The sequence below is a fragment of the Camponotus vicinus genome, unplaced genomic scaffold, assembly GCF_025532165.1.
Source record: "Camponotus vicinus isolate PSW18456_S1 unplaced genomic scaffold, iyCamVici1.0 SCAF_7, whole genome shotgun sequence".
NCBI lineage: Eukaryota > Metazoa > Arthropoda > Insecta > Hymenoptera > Formicidae > Camponotus > Camponotus vicinus.
Genome location: NW_028141979.1, coordinates 9,869,556 through 9,882,829, shown reverse-complemented (window position 1 = coordinate 9,882,829; position 13,274 = coordinate 9,869,556). Strand labels below are relative to the sequence as shown.

General features: G+C 25.7%; 2 protein-coding genes and 1 long non-coding RNA gene across 3 annotated transcripts; 2 read left to right on the top strand and 1 right to left on the bottom strand.

The window, feature by feature from the left end:
* Positions 1-889: 889 nt before the first annotated feature.
* Positions 890-3,080, top strand: LOC145975034 (uncharacterized). The gene is made up of 5 exons (XM_083105174.1): positions 890-955; positions 1,942-2,138; positions 2,314-2,649; positions 2,740-2,809; positions 2,955-3,080. The coding sequence occupies exons 1-5, from the start codon at positions 890-892 to the stop codon at positions 3,078-3,080; spliced, it is 795 nt and encodes a 264-aa protein (XP_082961300.1).
* Positions 3,081-7,298: 4,218 nt separating this feature from the next.
* Positions 7,299-9,422, top strand: LOC145974710 (uncharacterized). Its single transcript, XR_014439772.1, has 3 exons — positions 7,299-7,428; positions 7,527-7,722; positions 9,387-9,422. It is a non-coding gene; the product is annotated as an uncharacterized LOC145974710 (long non-coding RNA).
* Positions 9,286-12,697, bottom strand: LOC145974709 (SNAPIN protein homolog). The gene is made up of 3 exons (XM_083104718.1): positions 12,639-12,697; positions 12,322-12,563; positions 9,286-11,951 (listed from the first exon to the last, which is right to left on the bottom strand). Exons 2-3 carry the CDS (start codon positions 12,471-12,473, stop codon positions 11,909-11,911), a joined length of 195 nt encoding a protein of 64 aa, XP_082960844.1. The 5' UTR covers positions 12,474-12,563; positions 12,639-12,697; the 3' UTR covers positions 9,286-11,908.
* Between the last annotated feature and the right edge of the window lie 577 nt (positions 12,698-13,274).

Here is a 13,274-nt window from a genome sequence, read left to right as displayed (position 1 = left end):
AAAAAAAAAAACCACGGGTAAGTGAGCGAATGAGAGAGAGAGAGAGAGAGAGTGAGAGAGAATGTATGTATTCGCATGTATGTCCGTGCATAGTATAGCGACCAGCTGATCGCCGAAGGCGCCCCGCGTGAGCGCCCGCGTCTGACGGTGAATCACGCCACCCTTGCCTGCCTCTTGTATTCGACCCGTCATACGTTAACTACTTCCTTTAATAATTCAAAAACTATGCTTTGCACGAAATTTTGCCAAAAGAAAAATCGTCTTAGAATTCGGTCAAGATTATGTTTTTGCAAAAACATAAAGTTATTCAGAATCACCCTGTATATATCATATTATATATATCAGATTAGATATCATATATGACATAAGTTTTAATTAAATATAATCATGAAATGTATTAAAACTCATATATATAATATAAGATATAACAAAAGATATTACAAGTATATTGAAATTTTAACAATATATTTGAAATTTTCATTTCTTTCTGTAATATGTAGAATTGCTGATACAACCTTCATGTTAAATAATAAAAAACGGAAGATGCAAACTTCTCTAATAATAATAATATATTTAATACTGAAATATCTTTAACATATCGAAATATGTTTAATCAATATATATCATTTCAAAGTATTTAATAATCGACAAAAGTAATTTATTTTACCATATAACAGGATACTATCGCGTCAATTATGATATTGCGAACTGGCGAAAAATTGCACAATACTTAAATTCTGAAAAATATAGTAATATACATGTTCTCAATCGAGCGCAAATCATCAATGATGCGTTTCATTTTGCGATAGAGAAGAAACTTGAATTCTCCGTATTTTGGGAAATCGCTTCTTATTTGGCACAGGAAAGAGATTATATAGCATGGTATCCTATGCTCAAAGCATTTGAATTTTTGTCGAATACCTTTCCATTCTTAAATTTTTATCCTGAATTTAAGGTATATATATAGATATAATTACATTTTTTTATAAAAAAATTAACCATTACATCAATTATCTATTTTATAATACAACGATTTCATATCATAATAATGAATTCTTTTAAAAATAGATATATGTAGTGAGTTAAACAAAAAAAATTAATTATACATTATTATTTAATTCTCTTTGTACCAAAATTCAGAAATTAAAATTCAAAAGGCGCTTATGTTACATATTTGTTATATATTTTTTCTTTATATTTAATACAATCACAAATTTTGAATATTTCATCAAGTTATTTTTCTATAATAATAATACATCAGTATTTACATGATAATTGTCGATCAATTCTGTAATTAATATTTAATTAGTTTTAGGAAATTATAGAACAGTATATAACACAATTATATTTCTTATATTAATTTTCTTTCGTCGTATTCGAATGTTTACGATGTTAAAAATATACGAACATTTTGCAGAGAAATTGATTTATATAATATTAAGATAATCTTTTTACATTATACAACACATGACTCTTGTTTTTTCATTGCTATGCGACATTCGCCGCTGGCACACCTATCGCGCATATCCTACGATATAGTCTCGCGAAACGCACGCTTATTCACATTTTTAATTAATATTTCAATAATTATTACGAAAATTGTAGAATGGTAAAGAATCTTTCTGTTCAGTTTATTGCGTTCTACCCACTCAAGAACGTTAGCACAATCTTATGAAACACTTTATATATCGATATATATGTTAAAAATTCATTAAATGATATAAAATCCATACCTATTTAGATGGTAATATACACAATTATTCACACACAAATAAGAAATTGGTAAATCTACTTATTATGATATTGATGCTACGAAGTCACATAAATATTAAAGAAATATGAAAGAAAATTATTTAGTAAAAATGTTTATTTGCGCGTACATTATATCTGTTCCTGTAAATAATGAATTAACTAAATATAATGATAGTTATTAAATTTTAGGGAGTGCTAAGATTTGATTTTATGCAGAATTTTAGATCTAATTATTGGAATCTGTATGACGAAAGTCACATCAGCGATCATGCTAAATGCTTAAAACAAGAACTCGCAAAGTGGGAGTGTATTATAAATGAAAATCCTTGCGAAGAAAAATCTAAGCGTCATTTGAAATGGCATCTAGCAAATCCTAAAGAAAACAAGTACTTCTTTTCATAATATTTTATTCTTTTTCTAGGATTATTATTTTATATTCTGCATATGTTTGAGAAATTAGATAACACTTATATTAAAAAATTATTTATAAAATACTAAAGAAACTATTAACACAATTTCGATTAGAAGATTTTTATTTCTTTTCTGGAATGTCTTCTGTAGACTTTTGCCTGGATGGAAGAGGTGGACATATTGCAATGGTTTGAAAACGGCAGATCGTGATACATGGAATAAAGTTTTTAATGATTATATAAAAGGAAATGATAAAATATTAGAATGTTTGGCTTATAGTAAAAGTTCTAAAATTATAATCCATTATTTAGAAACAAAAATATCAGTAATTTTATATAAACCTTGGTATAATGTATCTTATATTGAATTTGCATCGATAGAGCGAGCTTATGCTTTAACTGCTAATATTTTCCTTTCTGTTCTTGAGAGGCATACTAAGTACATGCTTACAAGTTTATTAAGTAATTACGAAACAATAAGACACAGGTGACGATATTATTTAATAAAGATATACTACACATTGATGTGAAGATTTTATTGTACGAATTAGTTATAATATTGTTTTATTTTTTATAGAAAAGTCAATGTGATTGTAACATTAATTGTTATAATTAACAATGCGTATTCTAAGGGACAATTGGGCGAGGTAAATTTTAAATAAATCAAATTTCTATATTTTATATAATATTTTTCTTTAATTCTGCTTATAATGATACTCTGTATTTGTGACAGTGCAATTATTAAATACGAAATCATTTATTGATAATAATTATTTAAAAAATCCATTTTAGATAAAGAAATTTGTAAAAAAGAATTTGAAAAATTCATTTATTCCCAGTATTGAATACAAAATAGAAACACGCTGGTCGGAGATCGAAAAACAGATAAATTATTTTCGATCTTTATTTGACAATTGAATAACGAAATCTTTAAGATATTAACTGTTTAGAAATTAAAAATACAGCATAAATGATTGTAATAATATTTACAAATGTATATACTTAATTATTCACTAATGTCATATAGGAATTAATAATTGTTTAATTGTATTTAATCAGTATAATATTATAATTGCACAATATGATATTAAAAATATTGTCTTGTATAATATTGTATAAAAATATTGTATTGTATAATATTGTATAAAAATATGACATATACAGGATGTTTCCAGTATCTCGGTACAAAGTGAAACCATAAGTAGATCTCGCTAAACTGGACTAAAAAATCCCATTTTGAAAACCAAAATATCATTTTGAAAACCACCACGAAAAATTTCGAGATATTAATTAAAAAAGATCGGCCAATACATGCAAGTATAAGCGCGATTATAATTCTTCAATTAATTTTCTCTCGCGAATAGTTTCTTAGAAAACTTATCTTTATAAATAAAAGCTTCATACGAAAATGGAATGAAAAACATAAAGAAGTTTATACTTATTGACTTTTGTCAATATGTAAGATATCCTATGCTACGTATAATCAAGACGTTATTTATATAAAGCCGGGTCTACATTGGTCGTATCGTAAGGTTGTAAGGTCGTAGTCGTAAAAAATTGACCAATCCCAGTTGAAGTTCAGGAGAATAATCAACTGTGATTCGTCAATATCTTACGACTACGGCCTTACAACCTTACGATACGACTAATGTAGACCCGGCTTAACACTACGTACATTCTATATACTGTCAGGTATGCCGACAGAGCCATCAGTTCATGATAGTCTCTTGAAGCGATAAGTTGGCGATTGAATACTTTTTGGTGGTAAATCTGATATTAAACCTGGCTAATTCAACTAGTAGGATAAGGCATTAAATATATAATAAAATATTTATCTTTCTTTCTTTAAATGTACATACAAAATTGTGTGGAATAACAGGTAACGCTTTTATTTTATAAAAGACATTTTCTTTAATTTTCAAATCGACTAACTCATTTTATTATAAATATTATTTTAACTTTTGCATACATTACAGTTAATAGAAATGAAGACATTTATGTTTGTACTGTAATAGCATGTTTCGACCATTTTGACATATAGAACGTGTAAAATTTATAAGCTAAATTTCCTTTTGACATTATAAAATTATTGTGTAATTAATTTTATATTATTGCTATAAAATTATCTAAGCTATATAAAATATTATCTCATTAGCTAAGCTATGAAATTATCTATCTTAAAAACGTATAATATTACCTGTTTTGTTTTTAAAATATTTTTTATAATGAATGTCTATGATCAGTAGGATATGTTAATTTGAATGTGTAATGAACGAATAAACAACAAATAATAAAAAATTAACATTTTATTCAAAAAGATGTGTTATAAAAATATTAACATAATTGCCTGATTATTTACTTTACTTTAAGTCAAATTTAATTCCCATGCTCTCTATTGCCTATTGTTTTTTCTAATTAACATAATTGTTTTTAGAATTTTGTTGGAATGTTTCATACGATTCGCTACATTATCAAAATTTCAAATATTTGATGATATTTGATTTCCGTTCAGTGTTTGTATGTTTTGAATACGTTTCTTACTTAAGGAACAGATTGATCTTGAAAATAACATGTTAGTAAACATATAGTCCATATCATGTATAAAATCGCGTTGTTCAGAATATACCTTCATTTCTCATACATTTTAATGCTTATATTATATATATATATATATATATATATATATATATATATATATATAAATATGTACATTGAAATATGTAATTGTACTAGGACAAATCTTAAAGATAGCTAAATTGAGATAAATAAGAGTTATGTTTATTGTGCTTGTCCTACTGGAATTATCTAAATACATCCTTCATGTCTCCTAATATTCAAGTCCGAAAAAAATATTTCATATGTCATTTTAATAATTTTTATATTTATCTTTTCTAATCATTCCTTTATTTATTAAACTGTATTATTTTAATTTCTTTTTAAATTAATCGTATTTTCTTATGAAGTGTTTTGTAAATTCTCTTGAACGTTTTTTCACACAAAAATCGATTTTATTGCATACTCTTTGTAAATACTTTTGTTTTTATTGAAGAAACGTTTTTTATAGATATCCGAGTGAAATTCAACATGACATTCTTAAAACTATTATTAAGTAATAGTATAATATACCTTGACATGATAGCAACAGCGAGTCATGTGGATGATGAAGAATCAAAAATCAAAGGAATCGATGAAGAATCGAAAATCGCAGTGCGCAGTGTATTAAACAATCCCTAAAAAAATTACCCTTTTAAAAAAAAGGTAAAAAAAGGTGCTAAGTCCGCGTAAAAAACAGTATATGTATTTGCAAAATAGTGTATTATTAACTGTAAAAAACTATTGTAAAAAACCTGTCTCCAAAATAGTGTTATTTTAAAACTGTAAAAAACTACTGTAAAAAACCTATCTTCAAAATAGGATTATTTTAATCTACAAAATAGTTATTTTAATCTGCACAAAATAGTGTTATTTTAAACCGTAAAAAATTGTTCTACAAATTATTTTAATTTTGTGTAAAATTGTATATCCTACAAAAATAATGATATCAAAAAAATTGCGCTAAGTGAAAATAAAAACTTATAAAAATATTTTAACCAAAAAAAGTTATACAAAATAGTTGTTTTAATTTTCTACATTATATCCTAGAAAAATGATGATATCCAAAAATTACGCTAATTGAAAATAAAAACTTAAAATATTTTAACTAAAAAAAATTGTACAAAATAATTGTTTTAATTTCCTACAAATAATATTAAAAAGTTGCGCCAACTGAATAAAAATTTTCACTATAAAATATACATTTCTTTTTTATTTCCAATATTAAAAGAAAAATGATATTAAATGAATTGTAATATATCTATTATAAAAAATCGTTGAAAATATGAACAATCATATACATTGCAATAATCATATGCATATATCCTGAAAAGTTTAATTAAAAAAAAAAAAAGGAAATGATAATACAAAATACAAAATACAAAATTATTAAAAAAATTAAAAATTAGAAATTAATAAAAAAAAAAAAATTTATTTAAAAATTAAAAATTAATACATATAAAAAAATTTTAGTTAAAAAACTTAGCGCTGCTAATTTCATTAGCACATTATTCAACGTAGCAGCGCTAAGTTTTTTAACTAAAATTTTTTTATATGTATTAATTTTTAATTTTTAAATAAATTTTTATTTTTTTTTATTAATTTCTAATTTTTAATTTTTTTATTAATTTTTAATTTTGTATTTTGTATTATCATTTCCTTTTTTTTTTTAATTAAACTTTTCAGGATATATGCATATGATTATTGCAATGTATATGATTGTTCATATTTTCAACGATTTTTTATAATAGATATATTACAATTCATTTAATATCATTTTTCTTTTAATATTGGAAATAAAAAAGAAATGTATATTTTATAGTGAAAATTTTTATTCAGTTGGCGCAACTTTTTAATATTATTTGTAGGAAATTAAAACAATTATTTTGTACAATTTTTTTTAGTTAAAATATTTTAAGTTTTTATTTTCAATTAGCGTAATTTTTGGATATCATCATTTTTCTAGGATATAATGTAGAAAATTAAAACAACTATTTTGTATAACTTTTTTTAGTTAAAATATTTTTATAAGTTTTTATTTTCACTTAGCGCAATTTTTTTGATATCATTATTTTTGTAGGATATACAATTTTACACAAAATTAAAATAATTTGTAGAACAATTTTTTACGGTTTAAAATAACACTATTTTGTGCAGATTAAAATAACTATTTTGTAGATTACAATAATCCTATTTTGAAGATAGGTTTTTTACAGTAGTTTTTTACAGTTTTAAAATAACACTATTTTGGAGACAGGTTTTTTACAATAGTTTTTTACAGTTAATAATACACTATTTTGCAAATACATATACTGTTTTTTTACGCGGACTTAGCCTTTTTTTACCTTTTTTTTAAAAGGGTAATTTTTTTAGGGATATCACTCTTTTTTGTACTATATGTTAAACATCTTTAAATAAATGAGCAAAGAACCCGCCACCACCCCCGTCATATTTCATTAAAATTCGACGGTCCTCTTTGCTTACTATATAGATATTCAAATCCTTCAAACTTCTTTGCTATTCTTATTGCAAAAATAACGGCTAATTACAAATCAATATGTCATTAGAAATCTACATTTATTATTCACAATTAATACTTATAAATCCATTAATGAATAATCGTTGCTTTGCTTATCTAATTCATCATTGAATATATAAATGGAACGGAGAAAAAGTGAGTTATTTAATTCTATTTTTAATAGTAAGGGAAATAAAGACAAATTATCAAGAGACACGGTAGTGTTGGCAACTTACCTAAATATTTTTTCACAGTTCATCAAATAATGCAGAATATGAAGCAGTCTTCACGAAATTATTGTTGATACATTACAACATTCTTTTATATGGGACTGATCGAAAGGGTTTTCTATCATTTTTATACAAATATTTTATAACTTATATTATACATTTACAGTTCCAGAAACGAAAAAGAACCAGCAACAATTAATGATAATGAAACTCACAAAAGGTAAGCAATGATTATTAATAATATCTATAAAGATATTTTATAATATAATTTATTATTTTATATATTTTATTTCAATCTTTTATTATAATCTTCTATTATATATGTTTCACGCATGATACTGTTTAACTTTTATTTAAATGTGTCTTATTATAATTCATATATGTATTATACATACAAATACATATAATTACTCATCGCAATAACTAATGATTGTTATAATACATATACAGGGTTTGTCAAAAGTGTGGAAACCCCCAAATATCTCACAAACGGTGCATTTAAAAAAAAAATGTTTCAGGCAAAAGTTGTTTGGTTTCAAAGGGGCCATAAGACGGTACCATTGGTTTGACCTTGAAGAGTCATTTGAAGGTCACGTGAAGGTCACTTCAATTTTTTTAAATGGAACACCCTATATATTTTTGCACACTCTTGTAGCTTATCTCGAGAGCTTTCCAAAACACTATAATTAAGTACCTTTTCGTTAAGTACTTTTTGAGTTATGAGGCTTGAAATAATTTCTTAATTTTACATAAACCGTAAAATATCTTGTAAAATATTCATTTTTCGATTATCTTACCTTAATACTTTTACGTACAAAATAATGAGAGGAATCAATTGGTCTAAAGAAAACACATAGTTGTTTTGAAGAAAAAATATGTAATTTGCAATTAACAATTCCATATTTTTTCTTCAAAACAACTATGTGTTTTGTTTAGACCAATTGATTCCTCTCATTATTTTGTACGTAAAAGTATTAAGGTAAGATAATCGAAAAATGAATATTTTACAAGATATTTTACGGTTTATGTAAAATTAAGAAATTATTTCAAGCCTCATAACTCAAAAAGTACTTAACGAAAAGGTACTTAATTATAGAGTTTTGGAAAGCTCTCGAGATAAGCTACAAGAGTGTGCAAAAATATATAGGGTGTTCCATTTAAAAAAATTGAAGTGACCTTCACGTGACCTTCAAATGACTCTTCAAGGTCAAACCAATGGTACCGTCTTATGGCCCCTTTGAAACCAAACAACTTTTGCCTGAAACATTTTTTTCTAAAATGCACCGTTAGTGAGATATTTAGGGGTTTCCACACTTTTGACAAACCCTGTATATTACTATATGTTGCATGCGCAATACAAATGCATTATAATAAAAAATTAAAATAGACCATTAAAATTAAAACTAACCATTAGTTGTTGCGATACGTAACTATATGTACTTCTGCGTATAACACATATATATGTATTACAATAAAAGATTAAAATAAAGGTTAACCAAATATTGTGTGTGCAACTCATATGCATTACAATAAGGATTAAAATAATAAAATATATAAAATAATAAAATATTATAAAATTTTTTATAGAAATGATAGATAACAATCTATTATTTCATTATAAAAATGTTTTATAATCTATTTTAATATTTTATTATCTTAATCTTTTATTATAATGCATATGTATTGCATACCCAATACTTGGTTAACTTTTATTTTAACACTTTATTGTAATACATATTGTAATACATATATATAATAAAAATATAGAAATATATAATAAAAATAGATGACAAAGAATTAATTTTTATTTTAATCTTTTATTGTAATACATAATATAAAAATATTTTATATTGTACAATATATTTTATACATTTCTATTTTCAGATCTAACGAAAAAGAAAATGAAGAAAATCCTAAAAAGTAAGTGTAACACATTATATTATTAATACATATGCGTAAGAAATGATAGATAACAAGGGAATAAAAATTTATTTTACTATTTTTATTGTAATTCACTTATTGTAATTACTTATTTTTTATTGTAATTCATATTTGTGTTGCACACACAATACATATATGCATTACAATAAAAGATTAAAATGAAGATTAATCATTTATTATCTATCATTTCTACTATCATTTCTAAACATATTTTATAATATGTATTTTATATGTTTCCATTCTTTCAGAACCTACAATATGGAAGAAATGGAGCCAGAAATTGAATTGTCGTCCTTTTTACGTGTTGAGGCTGAAGCGGCTTTAAAAGAAAATATAATACTTAAAAAAAAAATACAAAAATTAATGGAAACACAAAAATTAATGGAAACACAAAAAGAATCGCCTCCACCAACGATGGCATCACTACCACCGCCACTGCCGCCGTCAACGTCGTCACCGCTGCCATCGCCGTCAGCGTCGTCACCGCTGCCACCGCCGCCGTCGTCACCGATAATGACAGCGGGGCAAGTAAGAGGTAAATAATTTTGAATTATATAATTGGCACGTTAATTATAAAGGAATCAGCTAAATGAATCAGCTATGTTAAAAGTTAATAAATCTATTACATTTTCAGATTTATGAATTTAACATTGCCCAAAGTATTTTTAGCCTTCTATAGAATTAAAATTTGTATTTTCATGAATTTTTGTGTCGTATAAATTATATTTTACAAAAAAAATTTTTAATTCACAAATAATTATTTTTATATTTTAAAAGGCTAAAAGTATTTTGCGTAATGTTAAATTCATGAATCTGAATGTACATATATTAAAATTAGATTTATTAACTTTCAATATAGTTAATCCGTGCAGTTCTTCTTTAAATATTATATTCAAATAAAATAACATTAAAATATTTCTTTTATTGTAGAACAACCGCGTGCACGATGGGCTAGAGCGGGACGGTCGAGAGGACGAGGCCGAGGCCGAAGTTCCAATCCAAGAACCTCAGCCCGTTATAGAAATAATATTTTTAATTTTTATTAATATTTAAATGTGTATGCGTGTGCGTGTGTGTGTGTGTGCGTGTGTGTGTGTATCATCATACATAGAATATTTTTTATAAATGTGTCTTTTTGTTTTTTCTTTCTATGCTTTGCATAAACTACTTTTTATTTTTCATTTCCTTTTGCAAAGCATAAGCTATTTTTAATTTTGAAAATTTAAATATTCTATGTTATGATATAAAAAGATGTTTGTATGTGTGTGCATGCGTGTGCGTGTGTGTATGTATATCATCATAGCATAGAGTATTTTTTCTTTCTATGCTTTTGCATAAACTACTTTTCATTTTTTTCATTTTTAATTTTCTTTCGCAAAGCATAAGTTATTTTTAATTTTGAAATTTTGAATTTCAATACTCTATGTTATGATGATATAAAAATATGTGTGTGTGTGTGTGTGTGTGTACATCATCATAACATAGAATATTTTTTTTTATAAATGTGTTTTTTCGTTTTTTCTTTCTATGCTTTGCATAAACTACTTTTTATTTTTAATTTTCTTTTGCAAAGCATAAGCTACTTTTAATTTTGAAATTTAAAAATTCTATGTTATGATGATTTCTTTTAAAATCGCTTCAGCCTCAACATGTAACGATGACGATAATTCAATTACTGACTCCATTACTTCTTCCATGATTAGTTTGTGCGTGTGCGTCTGTGCGTGTGTATCATCATAACATAGAATATTTTTTATAAATGTGTCTTTTTGTTTTTTCTTTCTATGCTTTGCATAAACTACTTTTTATTTTTCATTTCCTTTTGCAAAGCATAAGCTATTTTTAATTTTGAAAATTTAAATATTCTACGTTATGATGATATAAAAATATGTTTGTATATGTGTACATGCGTGTGCGTGTGTGTATGTAATATCATCATAGCATAGAGTATTTATTTTTTCTTTCTATGCTTTTGCATAAACTACTTTTCATTTTTAATTTTCTTTCGCAAAGCATAAATTATTTTTAATTTTGAAATTTTGAATTTCAATATTCTATGTTATGATGATTTTTTCTTTCTATGCTTTTGCATAAACTACTTTTCATTTTTAATTTTCTTTCGCAAAGCATAAATTATTTTTAATTTTGAAATTTTGAATTTCAATATTCTATGTTATAATGATTATATCAATTGCAATAAAATGAGCATTATATTTTTTCAATGCCATTGCTAGAGCTGTGATGACTATACCAGAACCACTACCTATTTCTAAACAAATCACAGGTTTCATCGCATGCAGAATGTCTAAATCTTCTTCCAAAGTATCTATTAAAAGATACGAATCCTCAGAAGGATCATAAACCGTCTTGAGTTCTTCATCTGATAAATTAACTACTGGAGTTTCCATAATTTATGGTGAAAATTGTAAGAAATTCCTTTTATAAAACTTGCAAAGTAATCAATGTTAAGTAATAACAATCCGCTGCTTCAGCTCTATTTGACATATCCTATAACAAAGAGAATAGTTATGCATAAAAAATAATACTCTTCGCAACTTTTGTACGCAACTTGTAGTACATGATAGAAGCACAATTTTTTATAACATTCCAATAATTATATATGAAAATTGAAAATGATTTTCAAAATGCTCAAGAATTCTTGTAAAATAGGTAACAATAAGATATATATGTTGCTTGTGTAAGTAAATCGCAATTTTTTATCGTTACAATTCGATGAATAAACATATATTTTGCAATAAATAGTACGTACTGTGAAAGAAATATAAGAATAATAAATATACGTAAATTTGCAAGAAGAAACGCGAAAAATAAATGTTACTATTATTGCATGCGCGCTGAACAGAAAACTTGACGTCACCTTGTGGCGCGAATTCTCTCGTCCAGTTGATCCACCGTAGGTTTCAAGAGACTCATAAGACCTTCCGTTAATGCATCCCGCGTCGGATTTTCGCAAAAGTCATCTATCTTGTCGTCGATAGATGTATTGTCACTCGCTGTGTCCACGTCCATGTTATAGCTGTAGTGAAGTAGACACTACCGTGTCTCTTGATATATATATATATATATATATATATATATATATATATATATATATATAATCTGAAATAATAATATAGATACAATCTAATCTAAATATATAAATGTTATATGTATATTATTATTTTATATAATTACCTGAAGTGACACACTTAACCTTTTAGAACATATTCATAAGCATCGTTAACGACACAGAGCGCTACTAACGCTGCGTCGCGTGAATCACTGCTAGCGCATTCTTGTGGCAGACGTTGGAAACGTATTTCTGTATATTCTTTGTTACATTAAGAGGAGTTGACGATGACTATGACGACGTTTCTTAATCGAAATTTTCACATTTCAGACTTTGCATCATGATATCTCCGTTTACAGAGCACGTAGCGCAAAAATAAAAACACTTTTATTATTTAATTTAAACCCAAGCTATCGATTAATTCTACTAAGAACTCGATCAGTTGAGCGGTTATATGAGAAATAAAAATATCGAGTTATACTCTCAATCCGACTCGCGTAATAATACACGGAATGCATTTTTTTGCTTACGCTAGGACTTAGCAAAGACACTACCGTGTCTCTTGATACATCAAGCAATATATCAGATTATATACTTCCGACACATTATAATATGAAGATAATGTTAGACAATGATTTTCTCCATAGCGTATGCATAATCACTTTAAATATTTCTCATGCAAAACGATACATAGGTTTTTATGTACCGGATACAACAATTATAATGTACTCAAAATTGAATCAAAATAATGGTAAGCTTTA